Source organism: Rhinolophus sinicus, chromosome 13 (assembly GCF_057876585.1).
Source record: "Rhinolophus sinicus isolate RSI-liver-muscle chromosome 13, RSI-T2T, whole genome shotgun sequence".
Lineage (NCBI taxonomy): Eukaryota > Metazoa > Chordata > Mammalia > Chiroptera > Rhinolophidae > Rhinolophus > Rhinolophus sinicus.
The window spans coordinates 49,200,886-49,223,639 of NC_142513.1; the positions used below are offsets into that span (position 1 = coordinate 49,200,886).

Sequence of the window (22,754 nt, forward strand, 5' to 3'; positions counted from 1 at the left end):
AGGGTGGACTAAGCGCTGGCATCAGTGCATAGCTTCCCAAGAGGAGTACTTTGAAGGTGACCATAGTGATATTCACCAATGAGGTATGCAGCACCATTTCTAAGATGAGTTCGCAAACTTAATTGTCTGACCTCATATGTTAGAGGTTTACTGCATTCAAGAGTATAATTTGATTTCTGAGACCCTCCAGACAGGGCTTCTCAAGCTATCTGTTCTGAAGGACCACTTTTTTAACAATTTCCAATCCACTATGAGCTGATACTTCTATAATAGTCAATAAAAATATTGCAGCCCATTTCTGTGAAGCTCCTGAGCAGTTCCCCTCGTTTCTGTCCCCTCCTCCCTGCACCCTGGCAGCCGTCCCTGAGCAGCGCTGGGCAGTCTGCACGAGAAGAGCTGCCCTCAGACCTTCCCTGTATGAATGCAAACAACTGTGTTTGCCCCCAAAAGGACCTTAGTGTGTGAAGGTTCATTCATTTATTCACTCATGAGTTTATTCATAAATACATTCCTTGCATTAACCCAGGTGTTGGACCTTCTTTGACAAACACACATATGGTGCTTCCTATGTACCAAGCCCTGTTGTAAGTTCTTCTAAAATATTAAATGCTGCATAATAGCTCTATTAGATCAATACTATTATTATCCCCATTTTTTTCAGAAGAGGGGACAGAGACAGAGAGGTTAAATAGCTTATCCAAAGTCACACTGCTGAGAAGGGGGACTGAGATTTGAACCCAGAAAGTCTAGCTCTGCTGTCCACCTCTCGAGCCCTCTAATCTCATAGATGCTTTGGCATCAGCTCTGCAAGGGCAGGTTTGCCAGAGCCTGCTCTGGGGATAAGTAATTCATTCCATCCTCATGGTCAACATGAAACAATTGATCATTTTTGCATAGAGATGTGCCTTGAGGAGGGTGAACAAGGCTTCTGCCTGCTTTGTGGGCAGAGTGATGATTGATTAGCTTGTCTGTCTTAAAAAGGAAAATGGTTTATTAATGCGGTCTGCATGGGTGTGAAAGCAGATCAACATGAGACCCGTCAGAGAAATCGCCTGGAAGCTCAGGTCTCTGTGCCTCTGAAAAATGTGAAAGTTAAAACCAAATTGTAACACTTCCAGCTCAGCTACTGAAGAGGAGAAAAATTCCATCAAAGTAATAATTGCTTCAGTGAGATTCCCCCAAAGTGTGTTTAACTGAATTCAACCAATTTTTTAAAACTGAATCAAGACAAACGAGGTCATTTACATAGAAATTGTCTTTGGCACCAGAATAGAATGTCTCCATTCATAAGTGTAAAACTGTGGAACAACCCCCACAGCATTCTCTTTGTCCTGAATATTTTCAAATCTACAGGAAAGTTGAAAGATAGTAACTATACGAGGTCTGACAATTAAGTTCATGAACTCATCCTAGAAAAAGTGCTGCATACCTCACTGCTGAATATCACTACTGTCACTTTTGAAGTACTCCCCTTGGGAAGCTATGCACTGACGCCAGTGCCTAGTCCACTCTTCAAAGCAATTTTGGAACTTTCTTTCTGGGCTGTCATCGTATTACCCTTGATGTCCTGAATATCATAAAAATGCATTCTTTTCAATGTCTCCTTTATCTTCAGGTAAAGAAAGAAGTCATTGGGGGCCAGATCAGGTGAGTGGGAAGGTGGTTCCAATACAGTTATTTGTTTACTGGCTAAAACCTCCCTCACAGACAGTGCCGTGTGAGCTGGTGCATTGTCGTGATGCAAGAGCCATGAATTGCTAGCAAAAGTTCAGGTTGTCTAACTTTTTCAGTAAAGTTTCAGTAAACTTAGTAAACTGTTTATCCAGTTGGTACAAATTCATAATGAATAATCCCTCTGACATCAAAAAAGGTGAGCAACATCGTTGCAACAAGTTCTCGAACTTCATTGTCTGACCTCGTATATCTTGCACCAGGAATCACCAGTGTTCAGAATTTTGTCACATTTTCTCTCTCTCTCTCTCTCTCTCTCTCTCTCTCTCTCTATATATATATATATATATATATATATATATATGACTCTTTTTTGAGCCACTTGAATGTATATTGCAAGTGTGTATCTCCTGAAATTTCTCTTATAAAACCAAAACCTTATCACTCCTAAGAACAATAGCATTCACTTAACATGCTATCTAATATAGAGCCCAAATTCACATTTTCCCAGTTAGACGCAACATCTTGTTTATAATTTTTTGTCTAAAAAATTCCAAGACCCAGTCCATTTCGACGTTGCATTTGGCTATATCTCTTTAAAGAACCCCCCATATCTTTTCTTCTGTTTTGTTTTCCCTGCTAATGATTTTTTAAGCATTCCACATTTCATTGTTGAATGACCCCACGGAAGGCACTGCCCACTACCTGTCCTGGGGGCCATGTGGCCCTGGCTCACTTCCCTGTTTCTGGAAGAGTGGCTGGAACCAAGTGAGGCCAGAGCAGTATATTCTGTCTGATGTGCGTGCTCTGTGGGAGAGAAAGAGGTGAGCTTGCTCTGCCTGAACACTGGCAATCCCAGGGGTAGACAGAGACAGAGGGGGGAGGGATATGGGAGAAACAGAAATAACAAGGTTTTGGTGTGAAAACCAGAGAAACAAGGCTTGTGCACAATGCATTTTTCAACACTTAATGGTATAAGTGATCTGTCTTCCTGTTATGTAATGAAAAAGTTGCCAAATTCATAGGGAAGGAGGAATGAGAATGAAAATTGGGAAGGCACATAAAGGGAACTTTCAATTTGATCTTTAGTGGGGTTTCTTTTCTTTTCTTTTCTTTTTTTCTTTTACATCAAAAGGAAAAAGATGGAGCTGATATAACAGAGGGTGACATTCGCTTGGTCCTGGATGAGAGGTGTATTGCTGTCAGCACTTTTCAAATTTTTCATAGAAAAAAATAGACTGAGAGGAACAAGCAAGAGAGATTGACAGCAAGAGCCAGAAAGGGAGAATGGGTGGAAAGATGGGTCTGTGACTTCAGGCAAACTTAGATTTGAGTTTCAACTCCCCTACTTACTAAAGTATATTTTATGAAATCATACCGGTGCAGAGAAATTAAAACTGGCTCGTCACCAACTCAGCCACCTCTGATGGAATGAGACCAACTTTGTTCATGGTCTGGTTTTGCCCTGGACCAGCAATGGCTACTTTAAGGTTCAGGATACTGTGGGCATGTTTATTAACGCTCTCTGAGGCTCAGTTTCCTTATCTGTAAAATGGGAATATGTACCCCCACACAGAGCAGGTCCTGCTGTGAGCAGGAGGGACATGAAGCCAGCAGGCGCTCCCAGCCTGACTCTGTCTTTATTCCATGGGACAGATAGAGCTGGCTGCTCAGTGTCATCCAGGACCCAGGCACACCAGCTCCCTGCTCCTCTGTCCCGTGTGGGTCAGTGCTGTCTGCCTTTGGGGGACAGCATAGCTGTAGATGTGTCCGGTCACACATCCTGACATCGTCCAGGGTGGCAAGGAAGAGACCCTAACTAAGTAAGTACCTTTTGAAGCTTGAGCAACACTTTCCCAATCGCTGCCCTAGCCGATTTCCTCTTACAACTCATGGGCCAAGGGACAGCATTTGGCCACGCCCACACTGGCCCCTCGTTAGGGGCATGGAATGGCAACAATTGTCTGGAACAATTGTTGTGGACATTCATTTCAGAAGTCAGGGAAGCCAGGAATCTCCTCTCACCTGAAAAACACCAGACAGAGCAGGGCTCTGTGTGCAGGGACAGGAGGGAAAGCTATTGGGTGGGCGGGCAAACCACGGGTCTGCCCATAAATGCAGACCACATGCCTCATTAGCATACTCCCAGCCCCTTCCCCATTTCTCTACAAACACCCCCTGCACTCACCGGCTCTCACCAGGAGCCACTGGCAGCTTAGATCCAACTCTGAGGATGAACGTGTCAGGCGTTCAGGTGGCACAGCCACTCTGGAGTCTTGTAAGCAAGAATCCTGGAACTGTCTTCCACTTTGTGGCCACCCAGTTTTAGTATCTCCCAGCCCCGACGTTTATGAAACAGCTTTGCCAAAGTCAAGTGGGACAGGTTGCTATTTCACAGCCGAGGAATAAAGGAGGTAACTAAATGCTGGCACGTTATCCCCAGTGACGTGTCCGGCCGGCCAGCCAGTGCGCTTAGACGGCATTCCTCCTGCAGCTGTAGTGAGATGAGGTGTGAGCCGTGAGAATATGCCCCTTGGTGGGCATCACTCTTGGTGTCTTCATATAATAGATCTCATCTAGTTCATGTTGCAGCGTTCGTTTTAATACGTTTTCATTTAGAATTAAGGGTGCAATTATTATGCGTTAATAAATCCACTTATGAAAAGGTAGTCACTGAATCTTAACCAGAAAGCCCTGCAGAACAGAAAGGCTTCCAGTTTAAACAAAATACTCATTACATTAAACTTTGTCAATGTCCCACCCTATTAGACAATCACTCTCTGGCTCCGAACTAAATGTACTTCTAAGGGCCTTACTTTTCTAGTATCACTGTGTTTCCCCGAAAATAAGACTGGGTCTTATATTAATTTTTGCTCCAAAAGACTCATTAGGGGGTATTTTCCTGTTAGATCTTATTTTCAGGGAAACATGGTATTTCCAGTGCCATCCTTCATATTTCATTGTTTATGTACTGAAACAACAACGACCTTTATGAAAATTAATCTTTAATAATGACAGATGGCTTGCTGGAACATAAAGAATGTAACGCCCCTCCAACCATCCCAATCCTATTAGTAATATTCTCTTTCCTAAAAACAATTTTTTATTACATGTTTTCCCCACTTGTTGGAAATATCTATTATAAACATTCTCAGTTGGTTGAAATTCCACAACGAGTTGAAAGCTCTGAGAGGTGATTTATATTCCATCTCCCCCCATAAAAAAAAAATACATCACTAGTAGTTTCATATAACAGTAGAAACATAAAACCATTGTTAAGCTTGAAGCAATTTTTAAGAGAATTATCACGTAATCCAAGACATGTGAAATGAAGTTCACGTCGCAAAACCTGTAAGGTAACACCCGCCACTGGATGGGGCAGGCACTACAGTCATGCGCCGAATAACAACATTTTGGTCAACAGTGGACCAAACATATGACAGTGGTCCCTTGAGATTATAATGGAGCTCAAAAATTCCTACCTCCCAGTGACATCATAGCCATGTAAGGTCATAGCACAACGCATGGCTCCCGTGTATGTGGTGGCGTTGGTGTACACACACCTGCTGTACCGCCCGTCGTGTAAAAGCACATACAGTTATGTTCAGTACAAAATAGCTGATAATGGTAATAAACGACTGTCATGCGGGAGATCCTGCGGGGTCTCTGCTCCCGCTCCCCACACAAGAACGCAGGATATGGTGAGGCCAAAAAGGAACACCCACGGAGCCATAGGTAGGGGAGTCATACCACTACGGTCTCACTGGAGGCTGGGTTTACTGGATGTGCGACCTGCTGTCCGTTTTGTCTGCAACCCACCGATGACTCTCTTTCAGTCTCCTCCACTCTCCTCGGCTCTCCTTCGTAGCCGCAGCAGTTATATTAGTGGCTAATGGCTCAATGGCTACAGCTGACGGCCAACCGGCCACAGCCGACGGCCATCTACTACCCGAGCCAGCACCCCTCCACGTGAGGCCGAGAGCCTGTAAACTACTTTCTGGGGCTCTGCCCCCACACTCCACCCCTACAGGTTCTCGCCTCACAATGTACGCGACAAGCGTCTTCCGCGAGGGTCCCTGTGTCATATTAGCCTACTGACACCTATGGACGAAAAGAAACGGTAGTCTTAGGAACCAACAATGGCAAATCCCTTCCATCTGGGAGGATACATGCCAGCTTCTTGTCCTGGGAAAGGAGGGTTGCTGCCACTGGCACCTTTCCCGGTTTGTGGTACCAAACCTTTATGGCAGTGCTTGGGGTCCCTTGCATAGTTTCAACATGTAACAGAACAGGGGACCCCATAATAGGCCATAGTGAGAGCACATAGTTTCCTCGCAAAATCATCCCGGTATCGGGACCTCTGTATACTACAGTCACTTGAGGTGGCCACTCAGCCACCACCCCTGGCGTCACTTGCAAATCATGAGTCAAACTGGCCCCCCATGGGGCTATCAGACCCAACCACCGACAGTGGGGGCTTTTGACCTGCCAGGGCCAAGTCCATTGCTGCCGTTCCCCAGCTTTCAAGCATGTGGGTGCTGGCAGCAAAATGTTCCCATTTCTGCCGTAGCCTGGCTTTAACAGAGTCTCACTGGTGGTAACTTGTAATTGAATGGGAGCGGCCGTTCGATGTAGCAGAGCTTCTACTGGTGCGGGCCCTCCCTTCCGTGGTCTCTCATTCAGGACTCTCAGGACGTCCCATAGACGCGAGGCCCAGTCACGCATCGTGGGAGGGTGTTTTGACACCCGGAGACCTTGCTTCAAAAGACCATTATAACGTTCAATCATGCCAGCTGCTTGTGGATTGTACGGGGTGTGAAACAACCATTGCACGTCCATCCTGGCAGCCCAGCGCTGCACTTCTTGCCCCGTAAAATGGGTACCCCTGTCACTTTCAATGACTTGGGGGCGCCCATAGAGGGCACACAGCCGTGTAAGGGCGACTACTGTATGCCGCTGATCCGCAGCCGGACAGGGCCAAGCAAACATCAACCCCGTAGCAGTGTCCACTGCTGTAAATGCATATATCGCATTGCGGGCCTTAGGCAGGGGTCCAATGTAATCCACTTGCCAGCGAGTGAGGGGTACCCTCCCTCGCGTAATCTGCTGTGTCTCCCAGGGGAGCCTCCGCCTTTGGGGGCTGTCCTGGGCACAGACAGCACAGTCATAGCAGGCATCTGCTATCTCCTGCCATTTCAAAGGCAGGCCCCAGCGTCTGCTTACCTGCCACATGGTTCGGCTTCCAGCGTGCTGCAATTTCCTATGCAGCCAATGGGCCACATCAGTGGCAGGAGCCCGCTCTAACCATCGTACCCGTGCTAGGGCGTCTGCTTCATCATTACCTGGGGACACTAAGGGGGAGTGACCTGTGACATGCATTAAGGTCACCTCCTTTTTCTGCCCTAGGTCCCAGAGGTCCTGCCACATGGCTTGACCCCACAGTGGACGGTGTCCCACCAACCAGTTTTGGTGTTTCCATGTAGGCAGCCACAGCGTTAGGCCCCGGAACACCGCCCAGCTGTCAGTGCAAATAACTAGGGGCCCAGGTTCGTGGCTGATCACCATCCACACAGCCCGTAATTCAGCCCACTGGCTACTCTGGCCCATCCCAGTATCAAACCAAATGGTGTCTGTTTTGGGCTGCACACCAATAGCCGTCCAAACAGCTGCAGCCCCTCGGCTAGAACCATCGGTAAACCAGGCATCCTCAGGTACTGGGGACTGTCCTTCTTTGTAGGGCGAGGGCTCCAAGTCCTCCCCTTTAGGCAGAGCACTTGGCTCAGCCTGGGCTACAAGCTCCACAGGCCCCAGGACCTGTTGTAGCTCTGTGCTCAAAGGGCTTGAACTAAGGGTGCTACGTTGCTCCAAGTAGGCACCCCACTTGGCGAGGGTGGTGGTCTGTGCCACCCCCGTTTTGGGTCCCTGGGTCCACGTACGGACCCACCCCTGGACAGGATACGTTGTTCTAACCAACACGCGTGCCGTTCCTGTGATGGCTTCTGTGGCCACTAGGGCTGCATACACAGCAGCCAGCTGTTTCTCTATTAGAGAGTAGCGGACCTCCGCTCCTTTCCATAATTGGGACCAAAATCCCACTGGCAACCGGAGACGCTCCTGCCGTTGCCAGAGGCCCCATCCATACCCCTCTTGGGTCACATGAACATCAAGTTCAAATGGGCGGCCGGGGTCCACTACTTGCAGAGCCTGTGCCTGCTGCACTGCCCGTTTTGTGGCAATGAAGGCTTGCTCTATAGCCTCTGTCCAATCCCATGAGGCCCCCTTTTTTATCATATTGTACAAGGGCCTTGCCATTTGTGCTAAATGGGGTACAAATGCCCGCCAATATCCTAGCAGACCCAAATACGTCTGCAGTTGGGAGACCTTGGTCGGCCGGGGAAAGGCTTGTATTTTGTCAATGATTGCCTCAGGTATAACCTTTGTCTTACCCGACCACACAACACCCAAAAACTTGACGGATAAGCCAGGGCCTTGGACCTTTTCCTCATTCACCGCCCAGCCGCGTGACTTCAGGTGGCGGAGAAGAGAGGGAGCTGCTTGCTCTAGATCAGAAAGAGAATCTGAGGTTAACAGAATGTCATCAACATAATGAAACAAGGCCACAGAGGATGGGTGATCCCACTGTGCCAAATCCTGGGCCACAAGCCCGTGGCAGATAGTGGGGCTGTGCAAGTATCCTTGCGGAAGGACTTGAAAAGTCCACTGACGCCCATCCCACGTAAAAGCAAACTGCTCTTGACACTCGGGTGCAATGTCAATGGAGAAAAAAGCATTGGCCAAGTCCACTACATAGTGATATGTCCCCAGGCGGACAGTCAGACGATCCATTAAATCATGAACTGAAGGCACTGCAGAGTGCAAGGGTGGTGTCACCTTATTTAACTCCCTATAGTCCACAGTCATTCGCCTGGTCCCATCTGGCTTCTTGACAGGCCATACTGGGGAGTTAAAGGGACTGTGCGTTGGCCTCACAATATGTGCCTTCTCCAATTCCAATATTGTACGCCCGATCTCCTCCTGTCCTCCTGGCAGGCGGTACTGTCGCACTGTAACCACGCGCCAGGGCTGTGGCAACGCTTGAGGAGGGTGGTGAGCATGCCCGCGTGTCACTGCTTTCACCACCCGGATCCGGAGACGGAACTCTCCTACCGACGTCTGTAAGCTGAGGCCATGTAGCACGTCCACCCCTAGAATATATTCCGGAACGGGGGAGACATAAACCTTGTAGGTACGAGGAGGGAGCCTTCCTATACCCAGTGGTAAGGAAACGGCTTTCACAGTCACAGTTTTTCCCCCGTAGCCATCAATGCAGACTGCTGGTCCAGGGAACAGTTCTGGGTTCCCGTAAACGAGACTGCAGTCAGCACCAGTGTCAACTAGAGCCAAAACCCTCTGTACATTCGAAGGGGACCAATGTATGGACAGTTCCACGTGGGGCCTCCGGTCCCTGCTCGTCCCCTCTGACCGGGTACCTTGGCCCCACCCCTAATCAAGCTGAAAGGAATCAGCCTCAAGCGGCTGCATGAAGTCCTGGAGGGACACGGGTCGCGCTTTCCCAGACTCCTCCTTTATGTTTCTCTGGAATTGTTGTTCCGGACGCAACTGTTTCCAAAGTTCAAGCAGGAGTGCATTGGGTTGCTGGTCTATTTTTTCCTGATCAACCCCTGCTGCCACGAGATCACGCCACATCTGTGCGCGTGTTACTCTCTGAGGCCCGCGACCTCGCCCCTTTACCTTTGGTGTGGGCTTCCAGGTCTCAACTGTGCGGACCTCCTGTCTTAACTTCCTTCGCCTCCGGCTTTCAACATCCCCTAGGCTGGCCATGGCAGTTGTAACTTCATGGATCCGTCGCCCTACATACGGTGTAAGAATAGCAACCAAGGATCCAAAAGCACTCGCAGGTGCAGTGTCCAAAACCAGATCTCTCATGCTGGCAGTAAAAAGCTCGTCATCTGGGCCCTGCATATTGAGGTTAAAAATAGCATGTCTCATACCCATTTCACGGATTATTTGCGTAAGTTCTGTATATGACTGCCATTGACTCACAGTGTCTGGCAGCTCGCCAGCCTGTTCCCATACGGTGCGTACCGCAGCCGTGAGCCACGCCATTAGAGAATGGTTGCCTTGGTTGTTGGCCAACCTATGGCAGTTTTGTAACCTTTGTCGCAGGGATGGATGCACGGTCACAAAGGCTAGCTTTTCCATCTCGCCTGGGGAGCAGAGAATGCTGTCTGCTCCCTCATCCCATAAACGTAACAGCCAAGCTGAGATTGGCTCTCCAGGGCGCTGTCTGTACCGCCTCCCCAGCTCCTGCAACTCAGTGGGAGTGTATGGGGTGTAGGTAGTGAACTCAGTCACATCTGGGTTGCCGGCAGCAACGCCCCCGGGGCCCAAAGGTTGCTCATGCTTTACCTTGTGCTTCATGATGGGCCGGGCTTGGGGGTTGGGAGGTACATTTTCTCCACTTGCTTCCTCTGCCTCAGAGTCTCCACCTTGGGGCCCCTGTTCTAACAGGCGGACCCGGGCTTCCAGCGCGTCCAACCGGGACACCTGGTCAGGCACCTGGGCCCTTTCATTAAGCACATTTTCCGTGTTGAGACTCAAAGCCGTGAGGAACATCCAGCCCACGCGGCCGGCTGTAGCCTTCTCCTCCTCCGGCAACTGCTCAGCCAGAGCCTGTAGGGCCCTCTCCACGCTGTCTGGAGAGCCGTCCATCTCCTCCCACCCCTCCTTGGGGGTCCAACTCTTGAGAACAGTGGCCACCGAACACCATATACTGTGTGGGGGCCATACATCCTCCTGCTCAGAGTCAGACGCCATTCCTACCTGGTCGGAATCTTGCTCACCGTGGCAGGTGTCTGAGTGGGTGGAGGCCTCCTTGTAAGCTATCCACATGCTTCGGACCCTAAGGCCGCAGCAGATCAACAAAAGGAGGACACCGCCTTCTATGCCCAAGAAGGTGGTGTGCCAGCTGGAGGCTCGAGTCTCCCAGGCAGACCGCGCCTCCCGTTCCCGGTGTCGCTCCTCATGGGCCTCCCGAAGCTGGGCTCTCACACGAACAAACCGCTCCACCATGCTTTGGTAGGTTTTGGCCGGCACCGCACTCTGCTTACGAAGCTGAGCTTTTATACGTGTAAACTGCTCCAGTACATTCCGGAGAGTTTCAGCCGACACCATACCCTGCTCGCTGCGCCATTTGTCATGCGGGAGATCCTGCGGGGTCTCTGCTCCCGCTCCCCACACAAGAACGCAGGATATGGTGAGGCCAAAAAGGAACACCCACGGAGCCATAGGTAGGGGAGTCATACCACTACGGTCTCACTGGAGGCTGGGTTTACTGGATGTGCGACCTGCTGTCCGTTTTGTCTGCAACCCACCGACGACTCTCTTTCAGTCTCCTCCACTCTCCTCGGCTCTCCTTCGTAGCCGCAGCAGTTATATTAGTGGCTAATGGCTCAATGGCTACAGCTGACGGCCAACCGGCCACAGCCGACGGCCATCTACTACCCGAGCCAGTACCCCTCCACGTGAGGCCGAGAGCCTGTAAACTACTTTCTGGGGCTCTGCCCCCACAACGACCATGTTCCTGGCTTACGTATTTACTCGGCGATACTTTTTATCGTTATTTTAGAGTGGTCTCTTCCTACTTATAAAAAAGTCTGCTGTAAACAGTAACCGTGTTACACCGGCAGCAGCCTCACCCATCATTTTCTCTTGTGCGTGATTTCATCTCGTGCTGTTTTGTGCAGTGACGTGCTGTCTGTGGTTGTAACCCAGGAGCGCAAGGCCCAGGTGCGCAGTGGGCTGGGCCATCCAAGTTGGTGTACGTGCCTCTGTCATGTTCACACAGTGACAAAATGGCCTAAGGACACATTTCTCAGGACGTCACCCCGTCGTTAAGCGGTGCACGATGTATATCCTTTTTGTAGATACAGACACACCTCGTTTTATTGTGCTGTGCTTTATGGCGTTTCACAGATGTTGCATGTTTTACAAATTGAAGGCGAGACGCTCCACCAGCAAAATGATTACCACTCGCTTTATTGCAATCCTCACTCATTGCAGTGGTGTGGAACCCAACCTGCCGTGTGCCCAGTGTATGCCTGAACTTTCTTTTGAAAAGCGGTTCTGTGCTCAAGTAGCCCAACAGGAGAGTGGCATCTTCTGTCTCCTCCCTCCCGCAGATTGCCTTAGCCTTTCCTGCATTTGTCACCCCATTTCCCATCTACCCCTGCTTTTCCTTTCCCTCATTTTGGTGCAGTACATCCGCCAGAAGCTTCCTGAGAAAGAGTGAGTGACTAAGGGTGTCTTGACCCAGATTCACTGGAAAACATAGCCTGAGGCCACTCTTGAGTGCTGGTTATTTTGTTGATGCAGTCCGAGATTTGAAAGCAGCTAGTTTTGTTGAGAAATAAGGCTGCTAGGAATGCTCTTGTACAAATCTTACGTTTCCATTTCTCTTTGGTAAATACCCAGGAGTGGAATTGCTAGATCATATGGTAGGTGTATGTTTAACAGTATTAGAAATTGCCAAAAGGTTTTCCAAAATCAATGTGACATTGTACATTCCCAGTAACAAAGCAGGAACGTCCCAGGTATGTATATCCTCAACATTTGGTATTGTCAGCCTTTTAAATGTTGCCACTCTAGTGGGAATGAGAGGACTTACTGTGGTTTAACTTTGCATTTCCTTGATGACTAATAACTGAGCATCTTTTCTTGTTCTTTGTGACCATTTGCAACCCTTCACAGGGAAGTGTCTTAAATCTGTTGCCCATTTTTATCAGGCTGGCTGGTTCTTACTGAGTTGCAGGAGTTCCTAATATATGCAGGTACAAATCCTTTCCCAGATGTATGTTTTGTGAGTATATTATCCCAGTCGTTTGCCTTTTTATTTTATAATGGTGTCTTTTTTTTTGGTGGGGAACAGGACTTTATTGGGGAACAGTGTGTACTTCCAGGATTTTTTCAAGTCAAGTTGTTGTCCTTTCAGTCTTAGTTGTGGAGGGCGCAGCTCAGCTCCAGGTCCAGTTGCCGTTGTTAGTTGCAGGGGGCACAGCCCACCATCCCTTGCTGGACTGGAGGAATTGAAATGGAAACTTTGTGATTAAGAGGATGCACTCCAACCAACTGAGCCATCCAGGAGCTCAGCGGCAGCTCAGCTCAAGGTGCTGTGTTCAATCTTAGTTGCACCATCTCTTGTGGGAGTCGAGGAGTCGAACCAGCAACCTTGTGGTTGAGAACCCACTGGCCCATGTGGGAATCGAACCGGCAGCCTTTGGCTTTAGGAGCACAGAGCTCCAACCACCTGAGCCACCAGGCCGGCCCCTATAATGATGTCTTTTAGTGGGCAGAAATTTTTTATTTTGGTGAAGTCAAATGTATGGTTTTTTTTCTTTGCTTATTCCAGTCATATTCTATTTGTTTTTTCTGAGACGTTTTATAGGTTTAGCTTTTATACTTAGGTCTGTGAATCTTTGTAGCTCTAGCTTTTACATTATGTGTGTGCTCCACCTTAGGTTAATGCGGGTTGATGGTGTGAAGTAGGCATTGAAGTTGTTTTCAAATATCCACTAATTCTAGCACCATTTGTTAAAATACATTTTCCTTTCCCCACTGAAAGCCCTAAGAGGCTTTATAAAAAAAACTCAAGTGGCCATAAATGTGTGGCTCTCTTCTGGTGTCTCTGCTTTTCTCCATTCATCTATCTTCCTTACACCACCACTATGGATTCCTATAACATTGTAATTGATGAGTTATGAAATCAGGAATTAACGAACCCTCCCACTTCCTTCTCCTTCAAGGGTATAGTTCTAGATTTCTTGCATATCCATGTCAATTTAGAATCGATTTGTCAATTTTTTAAAAAGTAGCCTTCTTGGATTTTGATTAGGATTATGTTAAATTTATAGATCAATTTGAGAAGAATTTGGTATCATTTAATAAGGAGTCTATCGATGTACATGATAAATCTCTCCACTTATTTAAATCTGCTTTTCATTTTCTCAGGAACATTTTGTAGTTTTCAGTTTGGACATCACCTGTCTTACATGGAATTTATACCTAGGTATTTTGTTTTTTATTTCTTTTTTTTTTTATTTTAGTGGGGAAGGGGAACAGGACTTTATTGGGGAACAGTGTGTACTTCCAGACCTTTTTTCCAAGTCAAGTTGTTGTCCTTTCAGTCTTAGTCTTGGAGGGCGCAGCTCAGCTCCAGGTCCAGTTGCCATTGCTAGTTGCAGGGGGCACAGCCCACCATCCCTTGAGGGAGTCGAACCGGCAACCTTGTGGTTGAGAGGACGCGCTCCAACCAACTGAGCCATCCGGGAGCTCAGCGGCAGCTCAGCTCAAGGTGCCATGTTCAATTTTAGTTGCAGGGGGCGCTGCCCACCATCCCTTGCAGGAGTTGAGGAATGGAACTGGCAACCTTGTGGTTGAGAGCCCACTGGGCCCATGTGGGAATCGAACTGGCAGCCTTCGAAGTTAGGAGCATGGAGCTCTAACCGCCTGAGCCACCGGGCCGGCCCTGGTTTTTTTTTTTTTACTTATTCCTTTTGGGATTTACAAACCTTTTAAAATCTGTGTATTTCATCAATTTTGGAAAATTTTGATCATTATAGATTTAAATATTGATTCTGCCCCATTTGCTCTGTTTTCTTGAACATATTAATCATAGTAACTTTAAAATTCCTGTCTGTTAACCTCAAAACCTGAATCACTTGTGTGGCTTTTTTGGTTACCTCATTTTCCCCTCTTGGTTTCCAGCCATTTACTCTTGTTTCTTGGTTTATTATTTGGTTTGGATTTGTTTTGTTTGTTGTTTGTTTGTTTTGGCATACCTAATAATTTTTGATTGACTTCTAGACATTGTGAATATAAAATTGTAGCAGCTCCAAATGATGTCATCCTCCTCTGAGGGGGCTCACCCTTCCCTCCGCCGACAGCTGAGTCCCTTCCTCGATCTGACTGCTGAGCTGAGGCTGGGTTTCATTCCTCATAGGACCCAGACTACTTCCTGCTCACTCCTGGTCTTCTAATATGTTGACTTCATCCTGTTGTCTTTTGTGGGACCTTCCTCCCCCAGTGGATAGTGAACTCTCTAGCTCATGAGATTTCTGAAAAGCTCTGTGTCAAGAACTATGAGACGTCTGAGCTTTTATTCTGCTTGCAAGCTAAGAACTTCGCCTTTGATGGTTTCGTAGAGGAGCTGAGATTCCTGGGTCACAGAAGAAGGACACCGGTACATTTAAGGCACTTGCAGCCCTTTGGGAGATCCACACCAGAGCATTTTTCTTCACGTGGAAGTCTGCAGTGACAGTTCTAAAAAACAACATTATCAGTGTACCATCCTCCCCCTTACTTTTGGGGTCTAGAATGTTCCCTCCCCACGTGCCAGGGTTGTTGCACTCACTCCACCATCACAAAATTGTCCTATACCATCACAGTTCCTATAACTTACCCTTTTTTTTTCCAATCATCTCCTAATCACAACTAGACCTCTTATTCCCATAAGTCAGCCATAAGAGGGACAAAAGCATTTTCATAAAACTGAACCATAATTAATCTGCATTGATGATATGATTGAGTGATTTTTCTTATGTAAACTGTTAATATAGTGAATTAATTATATTAATTGATTGATTTGCAAATATTGAACCTTGTATCCCTGCATAAACCCCACTTGGACATAGTGTCTACTTTTTTCTATATATCACTGTGTTCTACTTGTTTATAGTTTGTTAAGAATTTTGTATCATATTCATGAAATGTATTTATCTGTACTTTTCTCTTATGTGTACTTTCTTTGTCTGGTTTTGGTATCAGCTTTCTGGAGGAGATTGTATAGGATTGGTTTTTAAGTGTATCTCTTTGTATAGCCTTTTTAGTGGTTGTTCTAGGTATTACATTATATAGACACACTTTATCAAAACCTACTGGTGCTGACATTTTACCACTTTCAGTGAAGCATATAAACCCTACCTCCCTTTATGCTCCTTTACCCGCCTCCATTTATAATTGTCTTAAATATTTCTTCTGCATACATTGAAATATAGAGACAATGTTACAATTTTTGCTTCAACGATCAGACATAATTTAGAAAACTCAAGAGGAGAAGGAAAGTCTAGTACACTTTTTCATATTTTTACTCTTTCATGTTCTTCCCTCCTGATGTTCCACGACTCCTCCTTTCATCATTTCCTCTCTGTCTAGAGAACTTCCTTTAGCCATTATTTTAAGGTCGGTCTGCTAAAAACAAATTCTCTTAGTTTTTCTTCATCTGAGAATATGTCCATTTCCTCCCTTATTTCTGGAGGATATTTTTGTTGGACATAGAATTCTGAATTGACAGTTTGTTTCTTTTAACACTTGAAACATATTGTGCCATTTCCTTCTGACCTCTATAGTTTCTGATGAGAAATCCATTGTCATTACAATTGTTTTGGTGTTGTTTCTCTTTAGAAGCATTTGAGGTTTTTTTCTTTGTCTTTAATTTTCAGAAGTTCGACTATGATATGCTTTGGCGTGAATTACCATGTGTTTTTTCCGTTTAGAATTTGTTCAACTTCTTGAATCAAAATTTATAGGTGCTTTTGTTTGTTTATTTGTAAAACATGGGAAATTTTCAGTGATTATTTCTTTCAATAATTTTCTCAGCTCTACCCTATTTCTCCTGTCCTATGAGATTCTGGTGACATGAATTCTGGATCTTTTGTGACAGCCCTTCATGTCCCGGATGAGTCTGATCATTTTTAGTCTGTTTTCTCTTCATTATTGAGATTGGGTGATTTCTATGTTCGATCTCTATGTTCACAGACTCTTTCTTCTGTTCTCTCCATTCTGCTGTTGAGCACATCCATTGACTTTTTTAAATCAGTTATTATTTTATTTTTATTTTTTTAGTTCCAAAATTCTTATTTGTTTTTTCTTGGTGTCTTCTAGTTTTGGGGTGAGAGTTTCTGTTTCTTTCTTTACCTTTTCTGTTTTTTTCTTTTGCTCCAAGCATGTTTGTAATTGCTTATGAAGCATTTTTGTGATATCTACTTTAAAATCTCTGTCAGATAATTCTAACGTCTCTGTCATCTCAGTGTTGGTGTTGGTTGATTGCCTTTTCTCATTCCGTTTGAGATCTTCCTGGTTCTTGGTATAACTAATTTTCCATTGAAAATTGTATATGTTGGGTATTAAGTTATAAGACTCCGGATTTTATTTAAATCTTGTGTTTTAGCAGACCTTCTCTGATACCACTCTATGCAGGGGGCCGTCGACTCATAATTGCCAGGTGGGGGTGGAAGTGCATGTTCTCTGCTCTGCTTTGTTGACATGTGCTGTGGAATGGGCTTCGTGGTACTGCCAGGCAGAGGGAGGGGGGCACCTCATTGCCATCAGATGGGTGTAAAGTCCAGACTCCCCAATGTTCTCCATTGATAGGGAGTGGAATCTCCAGTCCTGGCTCTGCACTCAGCCTTCTCTGACACCACCTGGCAGTGAGGGAATGGGTGGTGAGTGTCTCGTTACAGTCTGGTAAGAATCAAAGTCTTGGCTCCCCACATGGCCTTGGGTGGTGAGAGTGGTGGTAGGTAGGGCTACAATATTTTCTGTGGTGTTTGGCTGGAATAAATAGAGCAATTATTGTCTAAGTGTTTGCTGTCTTGCTAAGCTGCACCTTTCCTGGTATTCAGTCTACAGAGAGCTTGATTTTTACTTTTTTTTTTTTGTCTGCCCTCATTGGTGTTTCCAGGTTGCCAGCTTCTCCAGTATCTAGTGTGGGATTTGTGCGGCAAAAAGAACATCAGGGAGCCTACCGCCATGCAGTGGCTCAGTTCCCAAGGTTCCTAGCCAGTCTGATTTCTCCACTGCTCAGTCTTCCAGGGTTGTTTTACACATAATGACCAGGGGTTTTAGTGGTATTTAGTGGAAAGAATAGGGTCAAGTATGTCTAGTCTATCTTCCTGGAAGCAGAAGTCTTGAGATGTGTTAATGCAATTTAACATGACTATACCTAAGTAGTCCTAATGGTTTTGATGTATGTATGAAATTAAATGTAAACCATACTTTCAAATGTATGTATGCATCAACAAGGAAGGATAACTCAAGGAAAAAAATAACTCTCAGGAGGGGAAACATTGTTCAAAGAAATTATGAAAGATAAATTTTATGTTTTGTGTAAAATACATTCCCAGATTAAAGAAGAGAAGGCTTTCGTCTTGAGGTTTTTTTTTTGTGTTTTTTTTTTTGTTTTTGTTTTTTTAAAATTAATCCTCTTGCTAATGGATGGGAGGATTTGGCCATCTCTTATACTAGAGAAGAAAACCATCTGTATTTTATTTGAGAAAAAGCAGCCATAATGTCCTACCTTCCCACCGAGACTCTCTACAACCCTCTAGAAAACCCCCATGGATGCTCACGCTTCCTTAGCAAACACTCTCACGATGGTCCCTGCCTGTTCTGGGATTCTGTTCTAACATGAGCTTCTGTTCCAGGTCGCCTGAACTGGTGGTCCACTGTGTGCACGAGCTGTAAACGGCTTCTCCCTTTGGCTACGACAGGGGACGGGAACTGCCTTTTACACGCTGCCTCACTGGGTAAGCTCCGCAGTGTAGACAGCGGGTGGCAGTGCCCAGGCCTGCTCTGTGCGTCGTGAAAGGACAGGCACACGCTAAATAGAGCTACGTGCATCACTGTCTTCTGAGAGAGTCCCCAGCAACCCCAGGCCTTCTTGTCAAGTACCTGGCAGGCTTGGGGGGGGGGGGGACATGGAGCACATGTGAGAAAAGACCTGTCATGATAGAAGGAGGCCTGAGTGGAGCTACAGGGATGGGGATTAGGGGGCATAATCTAGAGCAATCAAGGGGGACTTCCTGGAGGAGGTGGCATTTACTGAGATTTGAAGAACTTGACAGAGTATAAAAGAGGACGTTCCAGGCAGGGAGACCACATGGATAGCGCATAAAGGCAGGAATTAACAGGGCATTTGGAGGCGGGGCTGAGCTCAGTTGGGCTGAAGCAGGAAGTTTGGAGAGCAGTACATGAGGTTGCCAGGTATGGGGCCACCATATTGACTGCAGTCGATGCACTTGGACTGACAAAAAGGCAGATGTATGTACTACAGGGGACTCAGCACAATCAGAACACACAGCCGAGAGGTCAGAAACCTCCTTTAGCAGAGATGTGAGCTTCCTGGTCACAGAAAGCTAGCCAGCAGGTGGCACTGTGGACAAGTGAGGGTCATGGTGGGCCTTCTGGGAGCTTGTTATCCTTGTAGACCCAGCCTTATACACAAGGCTGAATCCGTGTCGACAGGCAGGATTGGGTTTGTGCCAGGGACACCGGCATTGGGGCCAGTTGTACCTCATCAGCCCTGAAGTAGAGGGTCTCCCTCCAAGGAGGGACCCTCAGTGGGAATATGGTCCTTGTTGGTCAAACTCACCTCCCCAGGTAACCATGGCTGATGCTGTGCCCCAGAGCAAGGGCAGGGCCCCAGACCACCCATCAGACCTGTAGTGAGGCCCATTCAGCAAGAGGTGGGCTGGGAGGACCCTGAAAAGGCTTAGAGGGAAACACATGGGGTCTGGGAAGGGCCCCCAGAGGCCCAGACAAGCTGGAGGCCAAGAACCAGGGGAACACCCGCATTCCACGGGCTTGAGAGGGGTGACAGGGAAACATAGGCACCACCTACCAGCTCCTTCCTGTTTCAAAGCTAACACGTTTCTATCTGTTATAGTATGAAAGGATTCCACACTCATCATGGCAAAAGAATAAGATTCAACAATCCCACCACCCAGCGATGGCCACTTTTAGCATTTTGGTGTATTGTCTTCCAGTCTTTGGTCTGTTCTTCAGTGAAATTATGATCTCACCATGTCCACAGTTTGGAATTCTACATTTCCCCCTTAAAATGCTACTGCGAATTTTCCGTGCTTTCATTCTTCAAAACCACATTTTTAGCAGTTGTGTCACATTTCCTCATAGCATATTAACTATTCCCTGATTATGGAACATATTTCTCCGTGTTCTGTATAAAACTTGGGGAAAGAATATAAAAGAAGAAACCCCTGTCAACCAGCAGCCTCGTTGCAAAGTCTCAGGTGTGCAAACGCCTTTGTCCTTCAGAAACAGCAGCTCGGGTGGGCAAGGCCCCAAATCAGACGGCCACACACCACTCGGCCTCGTCTGATGGCAGGCGTTTCCTTGTGAGCGGGGTGGTCCACCCGCTGCCCTGCTCCAGCTGCCAGAGGCTGGGCCATGGCCGAGCCCGGGGCTCAGGGCCGGTGGTCCTTTGTTTTCCTTTTAGACTCAAATAGCTACACTGCACAGGAGTGGGACTGCCCTAAACAGCCACATGACACTCACCAGAACTACCCATTAAACCTGCTGACCAGGCCTGACATCGAGCTAGGGTTGGATACACACAGAAATAAGTGACAGGAATCCTGGAGTCAGGCTTGTGGGCAGACATTTATGGGACCAGGAGACCCTCTCTGCAGGAGACGCCCACACGAGGAGCTTAGACAGGACCCGGGGGGCTCGCCCTGCCTGGGAGCACCCCGGGAGGCGGCAGCAGGCAGGTCTGAGGGAGGAGTAAGGTCAGCCGAGCCTGTTTATGAAACGATCCTTGGTCGCCATTCCCTTGCTCTGTACAAAAGCCTCACCTGATGGGAAGCCCGCAGCAGCCCCTGGTTAGTGCATATCTTTGCACTAAAGGATACACGGCCAACTTGAGCCTTTAGAAGTATCGGTCAGTGCTGTTCACTCCTCTTTTAAAAGATCTCCAGAGGCTTCCACTCACTTGAAAGCTCACCTTTCACTTTCTACCACCTCCCTTCTGTCCCAGTTCTGGCCACCGTTCCCTCTTGCTGTTTTTCAAATATGCCACATCGTTTCCCCTCAGGTGGTCCCTGGCCTTTCCCTCCACCTGGGATAGTGACCCAGCTCCCTCCTTCACCCACTTGAGTCTGCTCTGATGTCACCATTCACGCCATGACCTGTACCACCCACACTCTGTCTTCTTACCCAGCTTTACTTCTCCTCCCATGACATGCTCCCCTGATGGCTGCCCCACCTCCCCAAAAGGTGTGTTCTGTGAGGTTTTAGGGGCATAGTCTGTCCTTCTCACTGCTGTAGGGAGTCCCAGCACCTGGAAGGGTGCCTCACGCCTAATTATAAAATATTGTGGGATTAATTAGGTAGAATTGATGGGATTCAATTAAATGAATGGATGGATGGACAGACGGACGGATGGACAGACGGGTGGGTGAGTGGATGGACGGACGGACGGACGGACGGACGGACGGACGGATGGGTGGATGGATGACTGGATGGGTGGATGGGTGGGTGGGTGAATGGATGGATGGACGGACGGACGGATGGATGGATGGATGGACGGACTACCCCACTCTTGCCCGTAGCCAGGGCCGTACCTCTGGTGGTTGGGTGTCTGGCCACATCTGATGAGCTGGTTGCTTTGTCCTCATCACGCCTCATACCCAGTACCGGCCTGCAACGGGTCGGGAACAGCCTCCCCCTGGGGAGCAGGCTCTGTCCTGGGCCCAGATATGTGCAGCTCTGCTTCTCAGGAGGTTGAGATGCCACAGGGCTGCAGGCCAGCCCTAGGTGAAGCCAGGGGCTCTGTGTGAGGACATGTCACCAACTTGTCCCCATAGGCTGCCTCTCACTCAAACGTAAGACCTGGGTGGGGAAAGCAGGTCCCTCAAAGCCAAGCTGAGAGACTGAGAGTGACTTGCCAAAGGTCCCAAGGAGGCAGCACTCAGCATCAGCACTGTTGTTTTGCTGAGAAGGGGACGTGCTCCTCCATTCACGTACGTGCGTGGACAGGAGATCTCGGGAGAGAGAGCAGAGGGGACTGCCAGCTGACATGAGCACTGAACAGTGACTGACGAGTCCCCTTGTGCATGCGGACACGGGAGGCCTGCCCGGTAAGTTGGGGTGGCTTGAGTTGCCTCGTGGCCGGCAGCCTCCTCATGCCCTGTTTCCTGTCCTCTCTATGGGTCTCCCGCTGCAGGAATGTGGGGTTTTCACGACCGGGACCTGGTGTTGCGGAAAGCACTCTACACCATGATGAGGACGGGGGCCGAGAGAGAAGCCTTGAAGCGGAGGTGGCGGTGGCAGCAGACACAGCAGAACAAGGAGGTCGGTGCCCACTGGCGTGTGTAGGACTTGGGACCCACACCAGGCACGGCCGTGGGCCATGCTGGAGTCTGGAGCTGGGCCCCAAGGCCACGTCCATCTGTAAGATCAGGCAGAAGTGGCTTCGGGAAGAGCAGGTCTCTCCCATTTAAAGCCACTGATGAGCCCTTCCAGTAGCTCAGACCCTGGCACAGTGACACACGGCCACTCACACCACCTGTCCTGGCGTAATAATGAAAACCAGCCACCTTCACTCTCAGAGGTGCCCGGCTTGGATGACAATTATATGGTCACCGACATCCGGTCATTGCTGGTGGCAGCTGGAAACCTGGATGCAGCTGCCAGGTTGTGTGACCCCGACCTTGCCCACAGGCCCAGCCCCTGTGTGCTTAGAACTTCGCTTCCGGGAAGAAGGATCTGCCTGCTTTCTGATGGAAGTTGCCCGTTATCCCTTTAAGCTTGTCAGTGGTCAGCCCCAGGCCTGGAGCAGGTTCAGTCGGTGGTTCTCGCCCCCGGGCAATGACCCGTGTTGCTGGGTGGTCCCCCGACAGCACTGAAGGTACAGTTCAGGGATTCTGAAAAAATATTGTCCATAGTAAATGGGGACATCAGTGACCACTAACAAGTGTGCTCAGCCTGGGTTCTGGTCGGGCTTGGACCAAGCAGAGAGGTCCAGCGTGGCTGCCCAGGCTGCCCTGGGGGGGTGGGGGAGGAGGCCCGCCTGCCTCCTCCTGAAGCCACTTCCTCTGTGCCAGTCAGGGCTGCTGTACACCGAGGAGGAGTGGGAACGAGAGTGGACGGAGCTGCTGAAGTTGGCATCCAGCGAGCCGCGAACACACTTCAGCAAGAACAGTGGTTCGGGTGGGGGGTAAGTGCTGCCCCCGGCCCCCTCCCTGCTCTCCAAGGTCACCTTGAGCTCC

The 22,754-nt window shown here is 48.2% G+C and overlaps 1 protein-coding gene across 5 annotated transcripts in view; it reads left to right on the top strand.

Annotated features, from left to right (window-relative positions):
* Positions 1-22,754, top strand: part of OTUD7A (OTU deubiquitinase 7A) — a 213,244-nt gene that overhangs the window by 172,210 nt on the left and 18,280 nt on the right. For all 5 annotated transcript variants that reach the window (XM_088789316.1, XM_074318359.2, XM_088789319.1 and 2 more), the window contains 3 exons: positions 18,171-18,272; positions 21,710-21,837; positions 22,590-22,702. In XM_088789316.1, coding sequence (XP_088645442.1) covers positions 18,171-18,272; positions 21,710-21,837; positions 22,590-22,702 — 343 coding nt within the window. The remainder of the gene's footprint in view (positions 1-18,170; positions 18,273-21,709; positions 21,838-22,589; positions 22,703-22,754) is intronic.